Raw genomic sequence first — 23,774 nt, forward strand, 5'->3', positions numbered from 1 at the left:
ATATTTTTTCCTTCCTTCCTGCATGCCTAGAAGCATACTCGACGCGTATTCGAGAGCTCCAGGGTTAAAGTCTCGGCGAGGACAATGCGGATTTCTTCAATTTCCTGACATAGAAAAATTCTAATAAATCTAAAGTGGCTCCCGAACTAAAAAGTGGTGGATGATAATGCGCCACCAACAGGATTTGCCGATGGGGTGCAATAATCTCCAGTCGCCCTTTAAAAGAGAGAGTATATAAGGTATTTTCTCCCTAATTTCCGCATGTTAGTGTAACTAGAAACATACTCGACGCGCATTCGAGAGATCCAGGATTCCAGTCTCTGCGAGGGAATTGCACATTTTTCACGTTCCAGCATCGATATAACCTAATGACTCTATAATTGTATTATGTAGCTCTTAAAAGCAATGGGAAACTTTCAAGACATTCCAGTTTTTCAACCTAAAGTTTTCAAACTAATGATACTTTAATAATATGCATTTGCCTACCACTCACACGCGAACTTAACCCTCTTCTCCCTAAATTCTTAGAAAAGAGTACAGTTTTATATACTCTTTTAAACCTATCAATAGGTTCAAATTCTCATTCATAAAATATGAATTACCAGTTCTTTAATCATGGGATGTTTACAAACTTCCTTGTGAGGGTAGTTTTGCGCATATTGGCGAAACAAACGAAAACATTGAATTTCAAGGTCGGTGAAGGCGTTATACGTGTGAAATAAAAGGAACATCATTGGTTTTCCATTGCTGGACAAAACTACAGTTTTCGATCTTTGGAATCCAATATCATTGCTCGCATAATCCGTTGAACAGTTTTATTTCCTAGAAACTTTGGAAAACCTTTCACATAGCAGTGTGATTAATGTTGTAATTGCAATTAAGTTTCCCCTGCAGGCATCGAATATTTTTTCCAGTGACCCATTTTTCTTCGTTGGCTTTATATTCCAACTTGTAGGCGAATCACTACAACTTCTACTGTAGTTTTCATAGCCGCCCTGATTGGTACAATGGTTAGCGATGATCGACATAAATGATTATAAGTGTATAGCATAAATGATTATAAGTGTATAATGTCTGTACGGCAAAGGGATCCCAAAATGCACGGTGAGCCGAAAGACCTCTCAAAAGGTTAGTAATATGGAAAAAAGGTAGAAGAATCTAGGACTGTTCCCAAGTTGTTCTCTAACAAACTGGAGCGGAAGACGTTTTAACAGTTAGCAGGGCCTAGCGACACCTAATATAATCCTTCGTGAATGCCCAGATGTCGGCCTTGCTTCAACTTGTGCTTGGCTTCTGGGCTGTTCTCTATCAAAAATGAGTACAAAAAGGAACTGCAAAGTAAGTGTGGTGAGCCTATATCAGGGCAACCAGTAGTGAACTAACGGTCTACTCATTACTTATATCTATACTCAGGGCCAGAAGAAGGGTGAGGCAGGTAATTTATTTTTTAAACTTATGATTTTTAATTTTTAATTTCGTAATACATCAGTGAATATTAAAAGAATTTTATGTTATAATTAATTCATCTAAAAAAAGAAAAAGAAAACTAAAAGCAGTGAATTATTCTCAAAAGACATGAGCTTTCACATTAGTGTATATAATATTTTCTAACATTAAAATTTGTTATTTAAAGTAGCTTTAAGGAACTAATTACACTTTGCGTAACGAATTGTATAGACTAAACTTTTATATAAAATACCATACTGCCGACATTAGTTGTTCTTTGCTGTCTCTCATTAGTTTGACTTCAGCTCTTTACTTAGTCATAACAAGCCCACCAAAGTCCACTAACTGAACATAGAAGCCGACATAACTGATGAGTTTCGCAATATCATAAACGCCTTCTGGAATAGCATCCGAAGAATAAACAAGGGTCAATGAAAATGAAATGTGCCATATTATTAGTTATTATACTTTTTTTAATAAAATTTTCCAATAAATGAGGTGCATGAATCGAAGTTTTTGTCTTGTATTCACACTTATGTTTCGCGGTAACTGTATGGATTGTTTCATTTAAAGTTATTTCTGAAGCAGATGCTGAAGGATTAAACAAATTAGTTAATTTTTTGTAAACTGGGATGTAAAGATATAAGGTAAGATAAATGTTTTTTAGTAATTCTATTGTTTATATTGAAACAATAAAATAAATTTTTCAGTTTTAAAGAACTAGAAAAGGAGGTTTAAATTGAGTACTTTGTGGAAGATTTAAGACAAACTTCTTTCTAATTTTAATGTAATTAATTAATTTTGATGTAACAAATATCTTTTAAAAACTTTAGCTTTGTTTTGTTGACTAACGGTATCGATATAAAAATGTATTTAAAAGATATGCTCTTTTGCTAAAAAAAAATTAAGAAATACTCGCTGTTGCTGTGAATAAAAATTATGCTTTTATTGTCGAGATATCATGAGCTTGTTAGGAAAAAAAGTGTCTGACAGCCAAACTATTGGCATATTTAAATTAGTTAGCATATAAATTTCTGCTCAAACTCAAATAAACTTTTCGTCGTGGTTGGATAGTTTAGCTGATGAAAGATTCTGTGAATATCAAAGTCTAATTTCATTGATTAATGTATTATACTGATGCTCGCGACGCTATGTGCTTTAGAAACTATGCTTTCGTGGAGGATGTTCTGATAGAATTGTCTGATATTCACAGTACAGAAGACTAAATATATTGTAGTGATTGGATTGAAATGCAGTCAATCCCATCACTACAATAAACTGTTTGAACAAATTGTTTATGTTACCCCTCGACCACTACTGAACGCGAACGTTAATGGAAAGACCAGAAATGTAGAAATTCTTACTTGGTAGTTGTTAAGAAGAATGTCTGCGATCAAAAATATCTTTTTAAATAAGCTTAAAATGAAAGTCGCAGTTTTAATTAACATATCGAAGAGGATTATTTGTTGAACTGCGTTAAAGGTTAAAAAAATGGCAACAATATATATATATATATATATATATATATTGTTATATATATATACAGAATTTACTTTCAAAGCATAAGGAGAGCACGGATATTGCATTATTAAATGCTTTATTTTACTAATAAGAAATAGATAAAAGTAATAAAGGTAAGTTAAGTAAAAATTAAATATTGCAGGTGATGTCATGATAGTTATACTCAGTCCACACAGGATTCATGTAATGATGAACATTTTTCACACACTATCAGTTCCACGGACATGCAGGCTCATGCCTTGAGAAAATACGTAATCCTCTTAACATCCACAGCTAGCTTTAGATAATATAATTAGCTTGGCTACAAGGAACTTAAACATCGAAGGAAACCGTCTGTTTCCACCAACTCTTGGAGGATTTACAAGCCGTCTGCTTGCCTTCGTTCCTCTCCACGTCTGGATGCTATCTGGCGTTGGTCTCGACTGCTCCACACTGCGCTAAGCTGGGATGACGTCACCACGCTTTGTTTAATGTTATGTTTTCAAACATCATTTAGTATTATTTATTTATCCTTCCACCACCACAAATACATACATACAACCTTGCATTATATACAGGGGCGCACATTTACCGCTTTGCCTCAGTTGAAAAAATATGTAGGACCGGCTCTGCCTATACCTATTTTATAGCAGCAATGTCAGACTACTTCAGGAAACCTGCAGCCAAAGATATTTAATCTTTTTTTTTTTTTTTTTTTTTTTTTTTTTAGGAAATGTTATGTTTTATGCATCAGATCTATGTGTTTACAGTGTAGATAAAATATAAAATACACAAATCTTCAATTCAAACAATGACGAAAAGTGTTTTAACACTAGATCATCTTCCGAATTTGAGTAATATTTTTATGATTCTTAAATAACGTATAAGTAGGTGCATATGCATGGCAAATGTTTGCCCGGAGTAAGATTATCAATTCTTTTATAAAATTATTGTATCATAAAATGTCTGTCTCTCTGTCTGCATATTTGTATATAAACTATATTGTAAAATAAATATAAGACATTTAAATCCATATTCAATCCGGTGAATATCATTATAAATAAAGTCGAGAAAAAATAGTCACTAATACCCTGAGAAGGTGGAAAAACAGTGCATACCAAAAGCGAAAACTGAGATCTAATATTTTTCTAATAAACAGTATCACCTGAAGTAAATCTTTACATTTAAATCTTTAATTAAATAAATAAATTTAAATCTATGATGGATAAATGAACTTAGTAATCTAAACTATGAATTGAATTTCCAATTATTCAATCGCAGATCAAATGAGCTCTGAGCTTTCTTATTTGATACATTTGTTGTATACAAAGATTGTGATAAATGAGAGATTATTAGACGTTCAGTATAATTGTCACAGTCTCAGATACACCATTTTGGTAAGCTTTAGAATCTGCCATTTCATTTTTGCAATGATATTTGATGTTGTGTTAAATTTCCGCATTTTCGTAATTTACCAACAATTAAATTCGGAAATCACAGTAAATTTTATTCAGTCTTCTAAATCAGCACCATATATTAAAAATCATATATTATATTATAAAGATCATATATTATATCATATCACCATATATTGAATCTGAAGTATTTCGAACTTCCAATAAAAAGAGTACATATATTTTTCGATTTTTCTTATAGTTGCTAATAAGTAAAAAGTATAGCCCTTCTAAAGCAGTAGAGTCGGGAAGACTGGATTTTTTTTAATCTTCCTCTTAGAATTTTCCATTCCCTTTAAACCGGTTTGGACTTAAATTCTGCTGATCTTGAGTTTTTCTTTTACGGGAAAGAAAATTTCTTCTTTAATATTTCTTTTCGTACTCTTTAAACCAAGTTCTTATCACGTAACGCAGCACATTTAGTTAATTTGAAAAGAGCTATGCATCATTTTATAACAAAAACCAGAAACCAATTTGCCGTAGTAGTCTTTATGGTATTGTTTCTGAGACATGGCATGAGTTATTTAACAATTTTGAATCTCACGAAGTAAAGAAATGTCCACTTTTCTTTGGCTGAAGCAGGTAATGGAAAAAGAGAAACTTTTCTCATTTTTCTAGGTTTGGTTTTGGTTTTAGCGTCATGGGTCAATTTAGAATAAATCAGGTTTAATATATTTGACTCCGATTTTCTGAGTTTCTATAAGATCTGGCAAGCCTTATTTGTGGCATTTTATAAGTTAGAAAGAATGGTTTGCGTACCACATAAGATATATGAAATTTAACTCTTCAAGCCTGCTAGAGAAATTAAAATTAAGACTTAAAATTAAGACCATATATTACAAGATATTTCTTCCATTTTACTTCCATTTTGCATGTTTGTGAAACTGAAAGCACATCTGTATGTCAATAAGATGGTCTGGAGTTCGAATCCCTGCAAGTGCACTGCCAATTTTTCGCGTCATGCGTTCCACCATAAATCGCCTCATGGTATCTCCAGGACTCCGGAAATAAAAATGCGGTGAACGATAATTCTTCACCACCAGTATTTGGAGACTAGTTCCCCTTCTTCCCTGTGGCCCTTTAAGTTGGGGGAATGTAAGGTATTCTCTGCCTTCTTAACTGCATTCTTTCAGCTTGTAATTGGAAAGAATGTCGGACTAGCATTCGGAACTTACGGAGTTCAAATCCCGACGAAGGCACTGTTGATTTCATGCGTTCTCTGATTGCTGAAAGTTCTATAACAACTCTACGAGTAGCGTCCGAAATAAAATGTGGCGGACGGTCATTCAGCATCACTAGGATTTGATGACTACGTCCACTCTTGATGAGTCACCTTTTAATTGATGGAGAATATAGGGGTTTTCTTCCTCCTTACCAAGTCCTTTCGTGGTGTAATTGAAAGCACATTTGGTTAGCATCAGTGGATTCAGAATATGACTCCCAGTAGTGGGATATATATCTATCCCACTACTGGGATATATATATATATCAGCCTTAACTTCCTACTCAACTTTAAACTTCAACAGACTACAGTAGTGGTATCTACTGTATACAAAGATTTTGCATCTCTAAGTATGTGCTTACATGTCATATTTGATACAGCGTAACTGTTTTATCTACAATTAAACTTGAAAATTATAGTACATATATATTGTTAATAAGACTGTACTAATTCTCAATACATTTCTAGACCTAATATAAATACAATAAGCATAATTTCGTTTTTAAACTGTGTTACTTTAATATAATTAGCCCAAAGGGCATTAGCTCAGATGTGCTATTAATTTCGTTTTGACATTTTGCGTTGGTAAATGTCGGTTCACTTTCCAAATTGTTGCCAACCAAATATTAGAGCTATGCATTATATTTAAAGAAATTAAATAATGAAGAATCTGCATGAGTGTATGTATGCTTCCCGCACGGCGAAAAAACAACAAGACCTAGAGACATCAAATTTTCCATTAGTTGTCCTCCACTAAAATAAGGGCAATTGGAAGCCCGAACTTAAATTTTTTTTTTTTATTATCTATTTCATGTTTTGTAAAATTTTAACGAATTTTTGATTAACAAACCCTACGATTTTGAAGAGAGCTATGGAAATCACTGTTCGAAAAAAAACCTTTTTATCTCCAGTGTGCGATATTGTGTGTCGGAAATTCTAAAGATAGGCTCTTTTTTGTGATATTGCTGTTGAATTGAATTTCATGATTTAGGTGTGAAGAACATCATATTTAATAAATAAAGGTAACACACAAAATGGTTTAAAAAAATAACCCCTTTGGGCGTAATATAAAATCTGAAAGCTTTCAAGACTATTATTATTATTTTTTTATTATTATTTGGGTTTGCTTTAGTTAAATTTCGTTTAATTTAACTGAGTTTCTTATTGCATTTATTAAACGAAACATTTTTCTCTTTTAATTAGATCAATTTTTTAAGCAGGTTGATTAATTAATTAACTCAAATAAACTAATTAATTTATTAATAACATTAGCCTTAATTAGTGTCACTACTATTAATATTAATTTAATTATTTTAATTAAATAGGAAAATGAGGCAGAATTTAACAGTATACAATTTATTGACTTCATTTGAAACAGAAAGGTGTATCCATTACTTTTAAATGATGAAAATGTGTAGATAAGCGATAAATAGAAAGGCAATGAGTGACAATAATTAAAAAATGTGAATAAATCCAACGAAAGAAAAACCACACGGATGTGCATTTCTTAATTAATATCATCAGTATGCTACAGTTTCATTAGCATGATTTTAAGTAAATTAGTTAAAACTGCAAAGAAATGTCAAACAATAGAAAGCTGATGTTTACACACACCGTAGTGTCTAATTAGATTTTCAGTTTTTTTTTCTTTATTTTTCTCTTTTTGAAATATTTTAAATGATGGAAAAATTTTAAATGATGGAAAAATTTTTAAATAATTTTGTGGAAGAATAGTAACTAAACGGTTAAGGAAAATTATACGGAAGGAATTAAAGTCAAAATTATTTAAATATTTTAGCTTCATCTTATACAGGTAACTGAATATTTTTAGACATGGGCAGACAATGTGCTCTAAAAATATTTCCACGTGCATAAATTTGAACTCCTTTATATCTGCATGGGGTAATTCGTGAAAATATTTGCAATTTTCTCTTACAGAATAAATTTTTAACGAAAGGAAAATGGAGATAAGCATATGTGACAGCATTAGTTCGCGCTATGTTTTTCTATCATTTTAAAAAGAGGAAAAGTATAAACCAGTTGTTGTTGTTAGGATTTATCTCACTTGTCTGACAGAATATCAGAACAAGCCCTAGAAATTCATCATGGCAAGGAGAGCAGGATTGAGCCTGTCGTTGGCAAGAGTCTTAAATAGCATACAGTTGACAGCATGATTTGCTCAGTTCCGCCGCCAATTTTGATGGAAGGTACACTGGAGGGACAAGTCCGAGGGTTTCCCACCACACACTTCTCGAGAGAACATTCGGCTCACAGGATATATTTGCAGTGCCCCTATGCAGCACAGACAATGCACACTTGCAAACATCCATGCCTTCTCCGGGTTTCGAACAAAGCCCCTTCGGTACGGAAGTAAGCGTCGCTAACCATTATCTCGGTTGGGCGGCTAAACCAGTGCCTCCACCTTCTACAGTTAGCATATGGAATGAAGCTGCATCTTGTGCCACTATATTTAGTTTGTTTACAAAGTTTCGTAGACTTCGGATTTCTCTCCTGGATAAATAACATCCAAGCTAACTTTTGTCACCTGTACTTCCAGAGAATGTGTTGGCTATCCATATAGGCTAATCAGTGATAATCGATGTGCCTGTCAAATGATACAGAACTAAATTAATATTAGATCCGCAGCTTTACATAAAATTATTAATGAAGAACACCTGCATATGGAAAAATTAGTTTGCGGTTGTTTACCACATAAAGAAACAGAATACCAAAACGCGAAGCATATCAATATTAGTAAAGAAACCCTGAAACTACTTAATGATGGTGCGCAAAATGTTTTATTTCTAAAATTATAACTGGTAATGAAACGTGCATACTGTTTTTTAACGTTTCGGTATGTCAAGAAAGTAAAGTATGGGTCTTTGAAAATGACCTCCAAATCAACAATGAGGAAAAGACAATGATGATTGAAAAACATAATGTATGTCGTTTACTTCTGAGCCGCAGGTTTTGTCAAAATTATCGAATTAGAGAGACAGAAGATAGGTACAACTAACTGATTCACCGTTTAGTGTCTTCTGGAAGTTATTCAAGTAGCGGAAATTAGAGGAATACATGATTCATTATAATAATTCATCTTTGCATTCAAAAATACTGACAGCTGAATTCCTTGAACAAAAAAGGCAATAAAATGATTTAACAACCACTCTATTCATCTGATCTTGCTATGTGAAATTTGTTGGTTATTTTTAAATCTAAAACAAAATTTGCGTGGCCGGTGTTTTCTTTCCGAAGATGAAATTAATAAAACTATGAAAGCATATTTTTGATCTATTTAAAAAAATGGATGGCTTAAAACATTTAATCTTTGAATAATATCGCTTACAATAATGCAATGATTTTGGAAGGATCTTCTTTGACCATTCTGAAGATTCTGTAAGTTTAACTTATACATTTAGCTGTATATCAAAAATTTCGAAGTGATCCGTGTATTATTTCATTGCGCTTACAACTGGATATTTAAAACTCCATACTAAATAATATAACAGAAAAAGTAATACATAGGAAAGTGATTACTGAAACTGCAGGATATTTTATACTATGTATAATCAACTGTTTTATCTGTATCCAAATAAGATTTATCTTGAAATTTTTGAAACATTACTACTTTCCTAAATATGAGCTATTTAAAATTAATATAAAGTTCATCTTTAATTCTACATCTATAGCTTCCCCCAGCTGAGTACCAGAGGGACGGCTGTTCATCCAGTGTTACTAAGATCACAAATGATTCAATGGCTTTAACACAACAATCATCAGCTCCACCTGGTGTCAGTGATGCTACCATAAATTCCGAGGTAGGCGATAAATGTTTGAATTTACATAATTAAATATTAGATTCTTAATTGAATGTGCTTAATTTAGTAATAAAGTTTTCTTTTATGTTACTGAAATTCATTAACTAGCATGCTTCTGGAATTCAGAGTCTGATTTGTTAGTAAAGTTAGTGAGTTCCAGTAGCTATTACAAGCTGCACAAAAAAAATGTGACAGTTCTATATTTCCAATTCCACTGAGCCTATTGACGAAATTTCACTTATGTTTTTCATGTTTCAAAAACAAGACTTAATAATATTTATTAGATTTATACACAGCATTAGATGTTTTAACATAAAATTAGACTTTTCTGAAAGTACATATCGATTTTTTTCCATATTTCGATTCTATTACATATATTTTCATATTTCGATTCAAATTATGCCAAAGTACCAAGCTTTGCAAAAGTCGAACATTAGTTTTTTAAACAACTAGGTCTCAAAATTGTAACTCTTCAATGTTAAGGTAATTATTTATTAATATTTCGATTCTTTCTTTCTTAGTTCGAAATTTAGGCTCAGTCCAACTGAAATTCGCAGATATTTTCTGATATTTTTTTAAATTTCTATTTTTTAGTAATTCTTATAAATTTTTCCAAAACATTTTGGAATTATAGCCTATAAAATTTTCACCACCACCTTAAAATAGATATATTTCTAGGCATACTTAAAAAAATATTACTTTTTATTCAAAATTTCTCAAAATGTACGAGGATTTATACCTTGTCGCGTTTTGAAATTTGGCATATTTGTTATAAGCCATAATAAGGTCAAAAGAATTTACTCACTTAACTAAAATTATTTGAAAAAATGAACGATGCACCTTTTTGTCCGCCTGTGTGCAATGAAAGGAAAAAAATAGGTTACTATGAATTAAGAATGAATTATTATTAAGAACTTAATGAATGAATTATTCTCATCGCAAACTGAAGAAAGTGGGAAAGTGCAAACTAATTTCGTCTCCAAATTTTAAAAAATTTAATATTTAGGTATAATTTGAATCCTATAATCGAAATACGAAAATATTCGGTATGTGATTTCAGAAAGGTTTGATTTTATATCAAAATTTATAAAGTTTGAACAAAGTTCTGTTTATAAATCTAATTTATTGGGTCATATAAAAAGTCTCCGCGCATTTTTGGTACATTTTTGAACAAAATGTTTCTTTATCGAAAACCAGTTTTAATCAAGTGCATATTAACGATTATTATCCATGATGTTTTGCCATTTTTCGGGTAGCTTTATAATTCCATCGGTGTAGAACTTCTGTGGTTTATCGTTGAAAAACTTGGGCGAGTGATTTTCAGCGGCTTCGGTCGGCCAATTTTTTACCGTCAAGGGAGTTTTCCCGAGACCGAAGAAAATGGTAGTCAGACGGTGCAAGGTTCGGAGGATGCATCAAAGGTTCGGAGAGTGCAAGGTTCGGAGGAGGTTATATGGAGGATGCATCAAAACTTTTCAACCAAGTTCCGTCAATTTGTTCCGAGTCATCAAAGATGTGTGTGCCCGCGCATTGTCATGATGAAACACAGCTCACTTTCTTTTGGCCAATTCTGGTCGCTCTTTCTGTATTGCTTCGTTCAAACGCTCGAGTTGTGCACAGTTCATGACCGAATTCATGATTTCGCCAAGTTGCAATTTATGTGCCCAAACATTGAGCTTCTTTTTGTAACCTGCTCTTTTCAAATGATTCCAAACTGTCATCTGGTTGATATTTAGTGCCTATCCTATTTGCTGACAGCTTGCGTGCCGGTCTTGCTTCACCAGTTGGAAAATGTCATTGTCTTTTTCAGTGACTGGCCGACCAGAGCGAGGTGCATCTTCAATATCGAAATTTCTGGAACAGAATCCAGCAAACCACTCCTGGGTCCTTCATTCACTCACAGCATTCTCACCATACACTTCACAAATTTTTCGGTATATTTTTCCAGCCTTTTTACCTTTTTTGTAGTAAAAAAACATCACATAAGGCTTCAGATATTTCAGGCATTTCCAAATCAATATAACTTTTTACACAAGCAACGAATTAGGAAACTATTTTCACAAACATTGGAAGCTGAATGTAATCTTCCAAGTACATGTTCGTTTGAGACAATCGGATGAGTGTTGCCGGATATATAGGCATCAACGTCATCTAGTGGCAAAAAAAAACGCGGAAACTTTTTATATGACCCAATATATCCTATGTCGCGCTTTCGAGACAGGGAAAACGCAAGTTAAATTTCGTCAATTGGCCCAGTAACGTAAGAAATATAGAACTGAGACTTTTTGTGTGTGTAGAGTGTTAGACTTCATTTAATAACTATACTATTAATAATAGCCAGTTAAATAAATTCTAGCAATAAGTTTCTCTGATGCATTCATAAAAGTATTTGTGGTTAAGGTTCAGTGTTTTGAATGTTTATTGTTTTGTGAATAAATTTTTAGTCCAAAGGGGCTTTGTCCCTGAAGGACTATTGTTTTCATTTTGCGATTTTGCGTCGGTTCACTATAAATGTTCGTTTCACCTTTCAACTGTTGCCACCAAATGTTAGAGTCCTGCATTATATTTGAAGAAATTAAATAATGAAATATCTGCATAATGTATGTATATTTTTTGCATTGTGATAAAACAACGGTACATAGCGCCATCGAATTTTGAATGACGTCGGCCACTGCGAAAATGGGCATGTGGAAACCCAAATTTGAAATTCGTTTTATTATCGATTTCATATTTTGTAAAGCATTTATGAGTTTTTGATAATGAAACACAACGATTTCAAAGTTGGCAAGTTCAGTTAACAATGATGTCGGTGGATAAATCTCACGCGGATTTCCCTCCAAAATAGCCAAGGCTCAATAATATTGATATCTGGTGACTGTGGGAGCCAAAGTATATGGTGACGATAAACTTTATGCTCAGAAAAACCAGTCCTGGAGGAAGCTAGCTGAATGAACAGGTTCTCTGTCGTCTTGAAATTCGATATCACTATTAGGGAACAAAATCTGTACTTTGGGATAGACGTGATCAGCCAAAATGGTCACATAATCCTTGCCATAATGTGACCTTGCACGTTAATGACGGGTCTCGTGGAATACTACAATATATCAGCCCAAATCATGACCGAACCCCCGCCATGTTTCACTCTTGGCAGCAAACAGTTTTAATCACACACTTGGGACTACGTTTGCCAGATGTAAACTCGAAAAGAAGTCGGAAAAGTGTAAAACAAGACTCATCTGACCACATTACAGTCGTCCATTGCGCTAAAATCCAGGTTTTATGACTTTCGCACCAATTTCTCCTCTTACAGACATTTCGATCACTGATGAGTGGCTTGTGAATTACAGCCTTCCCAAAAATAGCCTGCTTGTGGAGCACCCTTCGTTTTGTTTTGGTGCTGAGAGGGTTTACAAGTGCGACATTCAGTTCAGCAGTCTTTTTTGTGACTGTAGTCCTCTCATTTTTTTATTACACTCTTCTTCAATGATCGTCTGTCATGTTCACTCCACACACATTTTCATCCACGCTGTGATTTAGCGGATGCCTCTTTTCCGGTTTTCATATATGAGTTACAAATCTTAGATACTGTGCCTTTTGAAACTTCAAACACTTCAGCTACCTTGGTTATGGAAGCACCCGCCATACGAGCCCCAACAATTTTCAAACTTTCGAATTCATGGCTCCGACATGATGCACTCACAACTGCACAGAATTGTCTCTCGATAACGAATGACACTTGCAACGTATTAAGAATGTTGTACAGGTGGCATTAGTGAGGAAACACACCAGCGTCACGGACAGCTTTTGCAAGAATAAACATTTTTATTCAAAAACGCATTTCACAGGACGTTTCCATACATTTATCCAACCTCTGCATATCCAGATATATATCTACATTTTTAAATCTATCTATATATCTATATATACTACATCTGTATACTAAAGGAAGGGGAAATTCTTGTTAGTCCAGATTTAAATATCGTTCATATTATACATAATTTTAGAGCAAATTCATTTCTTCAATTAATAATTAATATTTTTGCTTTTATTGATAACATCTAAAAATCAAAAATAAGAATTATCTTACCAACCATTAGCTCTTGTAATGCATATAAATAACATTCATATTTTTACTAACACTAATAAAAAGTCGAGTAATAATGAATTAGGTAGTTAAATATAATTTTTAATCAGGCGATTTTAATAATTTTAATGAGGTTTCTTTTATTATAGCTCAGCGGAAAAATTTATATTTTTGTTTTCAAATTTTACACTGGTGAAAGGTTTTCTCCTTGCTTTCTATTTTATCTTTCTATTTTATTACAGTATTCTTCTACGTTTCAAAATGTGGAAGTGATTATTAATGGAAAAGAAAAAGAACCGATTGCGGAGCAGATAAGTACTGCTGGGGAAACGAATAGAAACTCACCAAATGGAATCGAAAATGCTGTCTATGTAGCTATTTCTGAAAATGGTATATGTTTTTAATATCATACTCCTTTCATACACATAGCAAGATAATAAATTAAATTGACAAACGTAGCATATCTCTCAGGTCATTTACTTAAAATAATCCCGAGCAGCAACGACTATGTCAAACCGAAGATATTTAATTCTTTGTTTCTTTTCGTATTTATTAATATATCATATACTTTGTATTATTTTATTTTTCCGTTTATTAGGCTGTTTATTATGAAAATAATCTTTAAAATAAGCGAAAAATAACTTTCAGTGTTTACTTGTAATACAATAAAGCACACATAAACTTAAGTACATTTATGCTGCTGAGTTCAAAATATATGGAACATTTCTCTTGAAGTTAAAACTCTATTGAAACATTGAAATTGGCTCGTTCGTTTGTTTGAATACGGCAAAATATACAAGGGCCTAAGGAGATGGATGCTTTCATGAAAGACAATCTAACGGAACTTTCTAGTATGCACGAAGAAAAAAAAACTGATAAATATTAATGACTTGTTTCAATAATAAACAAGAGTTAAATTAATTAGTTTGCTATTTTTAGTAGAATTGGTATTAAATTGTTTCATTTTCTAGTGCAATGCTGCGCGCGACAAATTTTAAGAGAAAGCTGCGCCGAAAGAGTAAAAGTACAGGAGCACGCGCATTTAACAAAGATATCTAGTAATTGCTTTTACTTTCCAGAAAACTCGAGAAATAAAAATTACCAGAATGCATCAATTCATCACACCAGGTGCAGAGCCCTATGCCGATATCGAATGCAAGCAGGTGACGTGCAGTCTCCTCGGAGCCTCCAGACCCTTATACGGCCATGCAGGTAGAACCGGGACCCGTCTGAAAAGACAACATTGTGCCACTCCTGTATCCAGCTTTGACATTCATCTCACCAAAGTTGCCGCCTCTCTCTATACTGCATTGTCAAGAAATGCCAAAGTAATGGTTGCCGTGCTGATAGTTCACGCTGCTACAAACGTCGACTCACCGCACGAGCGGATACTGGGTGGGCTGCAAACATGCCCATTTCCTGACTAATGGTCCTTGATGTGGTTGCACGTTTTTGCAGGGCTAACCTCATAAAATAGGGTCGACCAGTAAGATGGGCGATATCACGGAATGATAATGCGCACTTTCGATAGGTAACGATCCTACCTCTATCGAATTCTGTCACTTGCTGGTAATCATTCCTTCTTATTATTCGAGGCATAACACAATATTCTAAGCGACTCCGATCTTACAAAGCGTTTACTGAATGAGAAATCCACTGCACAGCTTTTCTTTAATGCAGTGCTTCAGATGTAGTTCTTCTCCCGCATCGTCCAAATGCTCTGAAATAGTTACTAATCATTTGCATATCCCAACCTCTTCTGTATGTGTGTACACACACACACATATATAAATATATGTATACATAATTTATTTCCTAAACAGTATTGATTAATTGATTATATTATCTCCTAAGTTTAATTAAAGTAGAATTATTTTAAAATACATACTGGTAAGTTATATTTTGAAAGATGCTTTGAAGTAATTTGAAAGCAAAATCTTAATAATGTTTTAACGGGGACTGGAGTTAAATCATCACGAAGAATAATATTTCAATTGTAAAAGGAAAAATTAAAACATGTAATTATTGTCATTGATCGGAAATTAGTTGACTTTTCAAGGGGAACAAACAAATCCCGTTCAATGAACAATAATTGATAAAAATACGTAAATATGAAAGTGTTTCGTCTTTACTCGAGTTATAAGTTAAAGCCAAACCGGCAATTCTAGTCAGGCCAAATATTTCCGCGAATAGTTGCTACTCAAAGAACTTATTCTCATGAAGCATTTTAGTCAATTCAATTTGGAGTAAAAATCAATTACTGTATAGAAATCCTGTAAAACTCGAGTAACCGTCCCCGACACTATCATCTTTATGTATTTGAGTACTATATTATTTGTAGAAATTAAACATTAGAAATTGTCATTATGAAATCGAATTCAAAGTAAAGTTGAAATAAACATAGAAGATTATAAAAAAGGTAAGTAATGCAAACTTTCTAAAAACAAATCAAAGAAAACATAAAAATAATATAAAAATAATATAGAAAATAATATAAATAAGATCAGTGAATGTACATGAAGATATAAAGGCCAGAAAGGTATTAAGTAACTTACATTCTTTCTAGTGGGGGAGTTGGCAAAGTGTTCTCTTCGTGTCTGACTCAGAAGTGTAGGGTGTCCGAAAATTCTTAGCGGCAGAAGGGGCTTTGAATAATATCAGTCGGTAAGACTTGGGTGAAGTAATTTATGGTAGTGGGTGGGACTTGGAATTCTTGAGGGATGTATTTTGTGGAGTTCTTATCTGAGAGAGACCGTCTGTTAAGATTTTTGTCTAATTTGTCTGATTAAGGTCTGTTTAATTTTGTGTGCATCCGTTTCTAGCCTTCCTGGTATCTTACGTACTATAAGCTGATTTGTGGTTGCACTTACGTCAACAATGTCAGAATGACACCTCTAAAAAATGTTTTAATTACATATTGATGAAATCTTTGTTCACATTTAGGACGAAGTTCATCTAGAACTAGAATAAAATTATAAATAAAAGAGACGGAGACAGATAATTAAGCATATAATATACATTTGCTTCCAGAACTATTTTTATAAGATTAGAAATATTTTTATTAGGATTATTTTCGTATATTCTTTGTCTGTATTTATATGTTTGGACTGGCGAATAATGGATTCCAACTTCTAATCTTTCTGAAGCTAATCTGAGGAAATGATCTTATATAATTCGAATTAGCATTTATTTACTCGTTTTATAAAATTAATTTTTTGCTGAATTAGATACAAAATAGTTGGTGGATGCGATAAAATTCAGAAATATATTGAAGTACTGAATAATAAGTGCTTTTCTTCGAAAAGGACATATATTGTTATTCATTGCATTGTCATTGCATCATTTTGTAATCCAGCTTATTTTTACTTATATTAGTGCCAAAAGCTAGCTCAATCCGCACTGCACACCAGTCGTTGCAATGGTGTCTAATTTGTTCATTCCTTATTAATTATTTTATTTCATATTCTTCTGCGATCCTTAAAATGAAAAGGACCACTACTAACATGCCAGCCAAAGCTCAAAGTATGATACAGTTTGTCAAATATTTCTGGTTCTGACAAGCAATCTCTATGTCTAGCCAAGAGAAACCAGATAAATGTCTATTTTTCTTTTCAATGCTTTCTAACGAAATTGAGGTTCTTACTGGTATGAAAGCATATTCGCTGTTTAATTATGTAGTGTTTAAAAGCTATATATTTATAATTGATACTTTTATTTGTTGTCTTACCTTGTTAGTTACCTTACCTTTGTTAGTTAATTATTTGGAATCTCTGTAATGGTTCATGTGAACTAAAATTATGAACTAAAATAAAGAAAGAAATCGTCGCCTCAGAAAAATATAAAAGTCATATAAAATAGATTCTTAGATGATGATGTTAGACTGTGATCTGTTTTAAACGTTTAAAATATCATTATGGAGCCGTTTTGGAATTTTTGTGGTGATGGGTTACATTATATTATATTATACTTTTATGTATTCATACATACATTCTTTGACAAGTTTTGCCTATGCAAAAAGCATTTTACTGATCAACATCGGTGACTCTACGCGTAAATTACCGATAATCATGAAACTGGCATCACCGGTACCTTGCACTTTAATTTAATACTGACAATTTTTCAAAATTTAGTGCCCTGCCAATCGTTGAGAACAAATGGATTGATCGCCGATTACCCATATATCAGCGGTCGCGTGACGAATAGCTTCGACAAGCAAGGTCGTTTTTCTTTGGTTCAGTTTTAATCGTTTTAATTTATTTAAATTTACCTCTCTGCCCGACTCTGGAACACTAAGTGTTGACAGTAAATGAGCAACAATGTGTTGACAGTAAATGAGCAACAAATTGTTGATCAATTAAATTTCTAAGTTAAAAAACAAGGTGCTTTCTGTAATTGTGCTTTCTCCTTTTATTATTCCCATTCAAACCATGGGACATGGCATATACTATATGGACTCACTAAAATAATTCTGTTTTCTGTCTTTAACTTAAAATTTTTATGCTGTTAATTTTTAATGTTGTAATAATTTTGGCAGGCGGAAGAATCTTTGATGTGAGTCTTAATAATGAAGGAGAAGTTCCTAAAGAAGAAACTCAGCCATTTGTTTAAAAATTCTTCGGCCATTAAGAAGAAAAAGAAGATTTATAATGAGCTTACATACACAGCCGTGTTTTATGTCTTTCTTTAGTGAAAGCATTTCCATGTGTGCAGAAGGCCCTACTATCTATTATTAATGAAACAATTACCCTGATTAAAGTGTTATTGTTATATATAATGTGCTAAATAATTTTTTCCTGCATATGTTTCTTGTGAAAACATTTCTTGAAAATCTGTCTGAAAATGTATTACAGATAAAATTTGTGAAACGAATATAGCTACATTTTTCATGTAAAGAAATATTAAACTGGTACATTATTTCAATTTCCCAGTTATCGTAAAAAGGTAACTTTAATATTTATTGACTTCATAAAACTTATTAGTTTATCGATAAACTAATAAGTTTTATGAAGCATTTCTGAAGTTTTATGAAGTTTTAATTTTATTAACTTCATAATTTTAAGATAACATTTTCACGTAATACTGCAAAAAGGATTTCTTATCAACATTTTCAATTTTTAGGTATTGCATTAATGTCTGGAAGTATTTTGATTTTATTGTACAGCCTATATCTCTGATATTTAGGCTTCATAATCAATCCATTAAATGTTAAAATTTTAATTTAAAATATTTTGCTGAAATATTTTGAATGACATAAAAGCATTGCTTACAACTCGTCAAATTCTTATTTGAGAGCTTATATTCCTGATTTGATTCAAATTCATTGAGTGTGAGCATTACATTTTGTACTTCCAATATTTCTTAATCTGTGCAATTATATAGGATCGTTTATTCATTATTAATGTTATTTAACTATGAAAGTTGTCAGAAGAAAGCAGAAAAACAAAAAATCAATAAAACTATATAAAACATGCTGCGATTAGACTATACTGAGCAAACCTTACGTAATATTTTCTATAAGAAGTTTTTATATGGTCATTATTTTCTCAGCTGTTGATCTTATGCATGTATTTCTATCTATAATAGTGTTTTAAATATGGAAAATATTCATCTTAAGTTTTGTAATACTTATGCAATCGAACTTTTCATATGATCGCCTTGTACATGTAATGTTTAGTAAATGTTTATACGTTTTCTAAAAACTAAAACACAATAAGATTAATTCCTATACGACCGAAACTAATCACTTTATTTAATTTTAAAAATTTAGATGATAATTTTAAAATTTCGGGGTTGTAAACAAATTATAGAGGGAAGTATTTAAATTTGTTCGTGATTAAAAATGTAATACCAGGTTGGAGTAATGTATAGTTTGCTAATATATGAAATGAAGATTTCTAGGAAGACTGTATGCAGACTATCAAAAATGGTTTTATCAATATATTTTTTCTAAAAAGGAAGTCTTAATCACGGAATCTTAGAAATGTTGGCCTTGGTACATAGTATCAGGCTCCGGTAGTGACAAATAGACAAATCGCAAAATTATTTGTCTAAATTATAAATGAAAAATGTTTCTAACCCAATGATTGTTTTTGAAGACTATTATATTATACTATATAATAAAAAGTGCGTATGAAATTGCATTAATATATGTTTAATACGTATACATTAATGTATGTAATGCGTATAATTATTTGCGTGAAAATGCCTTTTTCATATGAAATGTAACAAAATTATAAATTAAAGAATATCACATTCTATTTTGCGTGAAAATGCTTCCGTAGTATCAAATGTAACAAATTTATATATTAATGAATGTTTATATTCTAACATGCTTGAAAATGTTTTCGTCATTTCAAATGTAATAAAATTATAAATTAATGAACTTCATTCTAATTCGCGTGAAAATGTTGCCATCACATCAAATGTACGAAAGGAATATTTCTGTCAAACCGTTTTCATCATATCAAGTGTAAGAAAATTATACATTAATTAGCATTACATTTCTAATTCGAGTGAAAATGTTTCCATCACATCAAATGTACGAAAGAAATATTTCTGTCAAACCGCTTTCATCATATCAAGGGTACGAAAATTAGAAATTAATGAGCATTACAGTTCTAATTCGAGTGAAAATGTTTTCGTTATATCAAATGTAACAAAATTAAAAATTGGTGAATATTCTAGTAACTCACAAAAGAATATCACTTTTTGCCAGTAACGGGAAAAATTGAACATCGAAATCTAACATATTTTTAATCGACTTTCCAATAAAGACCCAAAATAACGGCTTCTAGCCTCGAAAAAGCTTTAAAAACGTTTTTAAACTTTGAAATCAAATATACAGATCAAATTTTGTAAAACAGAAATCATCCTTTTTATGTTTTTTATTTTGGAATAAGTACAGTTTTTAAATGTAACATATAGACCAAAAGACTGCACGATAATTTAGAATTCGAAATTTTTATAAATAGTTTTCTAAATTTTAAAATATAGTATCACAGTTATTCTGTTCAAAGCATTTTCATTATCGTAAATGCATGTCTTTGTCCAACAACTAGGAAACGAAAGGCGATATAAAGCCTTTTACGAACGAGCTGTATGTCATAATAAGATTGATTAATCCTGAGATCGTACATAATCGTTGATTATTTATGACCAGAATAGATAGTGATCAATATCGCCAATAATTTTAATAAATGTCACGAATTTTACTGGAGTTTGGCTATTTTTCTAGGGAACTGTTTTAATTTCCAAATAAAATTGATTAGTTTGATAAAATTTCTAGGATTTCGTTTACGAGTGATTATGAGCAGTTCTCAGGCTTTCTATATTGACTATTATGCCTAATTTTCAACAGAATCTATTAAATAGGGAACAATTATCATATTTTGTGTTTTGAATTTCTGAGTACGCATAGTCTCTGGTACATTAAAAATGTTATAATTTTCTCCCTCTCTCTTTCTTTTAAACATTATTGAACTGCTTTTCTTGTTTTAATTTATCAAATAGCTATATTTTATTAGAAATCACTTATAATAACTATGAAGTGTATTCAGACAGAATGCTCGAAACACGTATTTTACATTTGATAATTACATTCCAAATACGCAAATCGCAGTTTTCTAGATTAACTGTTGAATCGTCGAAATCAAATACAATATACTCCAGACCGACATAGGAAAATTTTGACATCTGCAACCTCAAGTGTTTAGAGAAGGAAGACAGTCAAAGGCCATATTAAACGAGGGCTAATAAAAATGAATGATCCAGTTATATTTCAGATAGCTTTTCTGCTCTTAGTAAGATATATATAAATTAAACATAAAGCATCCACAATTAAAATTAAATTGGAATAAAAACAAGGCAATTCGCTAATAATATCAAAAATTGCAACCTTGGATAAAAGGTAAACATTGTGGCTAAATATAATTTCAATTAATATAAGAATTCATTAGTCGAATAAACTGGAAAAATAATAAATTGGTAATAGAAATAAAAACTATATGTATAGCACATTGGTTACAAACTTTCAAAGAAGATAGAGTGCACCCTGACAATAGAAAATTACACAGCAATTTCATGGTCGGAAGCACACTCCTGGCGCGGTAGTAACGACACAAAATATAAGAAAGAAAGAACAAGAACAGAGGGAGAAAATTATTATGCTTAGTACATCTAAAATGTTACGACGGCTTTGGCTATTGTACAAGGTAGATGTCGTCTCAAATCTGAATGCAACGTATCCACAACACTAGATTGCCACAGGTGGTCCTCTGCATTGGCCAACAAGATTGCCAGACCTCACCCTCATTTACTACTTTTTCTGGGGATACGTCAAGACTCTAGTATCCAAAATCCCCGTTAACAGTGCTGAGAACCTGTTTCATGCATCGAGGTAGCTGCTGGGGAAGCCCGCGGCACTCCCAGTATTTTCCAGAACGCAGATCTCCTATGTGCCAGAACTGTAAAGGCTGCATTTCTATCTGGGGTCGTAATTACGAGCACCTTCGTTGATGACAATTATTGCCTGTTTTTGTTCTCATTCCTTGCTTTCTATTGAACTAAGCATGATAAACATATTTTCTCACCCTGCACATGTCCATCCCTTCTTGCGTTTTGTGTTGTCTGAACTGCGCCAGCAAAGCGTTTCCGACTATGTTTTGCAATGTGATTTTCCATCGTCAAAGTTTAGTCTATTTCTCCTGAAAGTATGTGACCGCTATGCTCAAACACTTTGTACATACAAGCTGTATTAAAGATATTCTGTTGCAGCGCAACATAAAATTAACTATTTTATGATTTTCGGATTTTTTGTATGACCAAAAGTCGTTAATTAAAGGATACTTTGCATGCATGTGCTTCTAGCATCTCTGATGTCTATAACTTGGAAATAAACTGATCAATTTTATGAAAAGTTAATTATGATTAATAATTTTACCACAACCTTGCAAGGATTTTTTTCTCAATTATATAACTATTTACTAAACAGTGCAGTGGAATTTAAAATAAATTTCTAATGGTGCAGCTTTTATAGTTACAAACTTCAAATGGGATGACATCTAATTGGAATGTAATTTTTACGTTTCTAAAATTTTTTCTTTTATGAAAATTGATGTCCTACATTATTCTTGCAATTATTTGTGTAAAACATATGTCACAGCAGACCTCCTACGTAAATATTAAATTTTTATTTGTTTTTTTATCTTCAGTATACGAGTTGTTGTTCCAATGTTGATGTAAATGTATAACTTATACAATTGTTCCCATATTCGTGTGATAATGATTTCAATAAAGCTATATGATGAACCTTACTAGAGTTTTATTAAAAAAAAACATTTTTTCGGAAGTTTTTCATATTTAGAATATATTAATTTACAGTTTGGGGTTTTATTTAGTTATTTCCATACGCTTGAAGAAGCAAATTTAAAAAAATGTTTGTGAGAACAATATCTAGCTTATGCAGAAGTAATGGAAGATTCATTATTTTTCAGGCCTTCCCATCTATTCTCCTAGTTAGTATAGTATACTTGTTGGGGAGCAAATAAATGCTTTTGCGAAAGAAATTCAATAATTTCATTAGTGACCATATTTGCATCATTTTACACTGACAGCATTTTAAAGATATGAATTAAATTATATAGCATCTCCTCCTTAATTATTTATCTTTCTAGTTAAATTTTATCTTTTTAGATAAATAGTTTCTAGTATTCGCTAGTCATGTTCTTTAGTTTTTGTAATTTTGAACTTTACTTTTTAGGAACCTTACGTTCAGTCATTATCAACCTTACATATTTTTAATTAATCAGAGAGCTGTGGAAAGATTACTCGTAAAGAATCGGTTGTTAAAATAATGCAAAACTATTTAAAGAAAATTTTATCTTATTAACAATGACAGGAAATTAAGGAGGCAAAGCTTATAAAAGGTACGCAATACATCTTCTATTCATTTTTCAACTAATATAAGCCTTTTTGAAAGCAATATTTTCATTTCCTTCTTTGATTTATAACCTTACAAGACGCCCAATAGGGATAGTGGTTAGTGACTCTGACTGTCATACCGAAAGGCCAGGATTCGAATTCCAGACAAGGCGTGGATATTTGTAAATGTATACTGGCATGGAGGCATTCTAAATATGTGGCTAGCTGAAAGGCCTCTCGAAAGGTTAGCGGTAGGGGCAGAGGGGTGGGAGACTTTCGGTTGCTCTTCTTCGGAACTGGAGGCGTATTTGAGCAAAGTGGTTCTGTTACCA

At 32.2% G+C, this 23,774-nt stretch overlaps 1 protein-coding gene across 1 annotated transcript in view; it reads left to right on the forward strand.

Annotated features, from left to right (window-relative positions):
* LOC118204334 (uncharacterized) overlaps positions 1-22,826 on the forward strand; it is a 613,950-nt gene extending 591,124 nt beyond the window's left edge. The window contains exons 7-9 of the mRNA XM_085818872.1: positions 9,312-9,440; positions 13,767-13,914; positions 18,059-22,826. Coding sequence (XP_085674998.1) covers positions 9,312-9,440; positions 13,767-13,914; positions 18,059-18,132 — 351 coding nt within the window. The 3' untranslated portion in view covers positions 18,133-22,826. The remainder of the gene's footprint in view (positions 1-9,311; positions 9,441-13,766; positions 13,915-18,058) is intronic.
* The last annotated feature ends 948 nt before the right edge of the window (positions 22,827-23,774 follow it).

This window comes from Stegodyphus dumicola, chromosome 6, assembly GCF_044657685.1.
Source record: "Stegodyphus dumicola isolate Sdum_Otavi_A_Nest chromosome 6, ASM4465768v1".
Lineage (NCBI taxonomy): Eukaryota > Metazoa > Arthropoda > Arachnida > Araneae > Eresidae > Stegodyphus > Stegodyphus dumicola.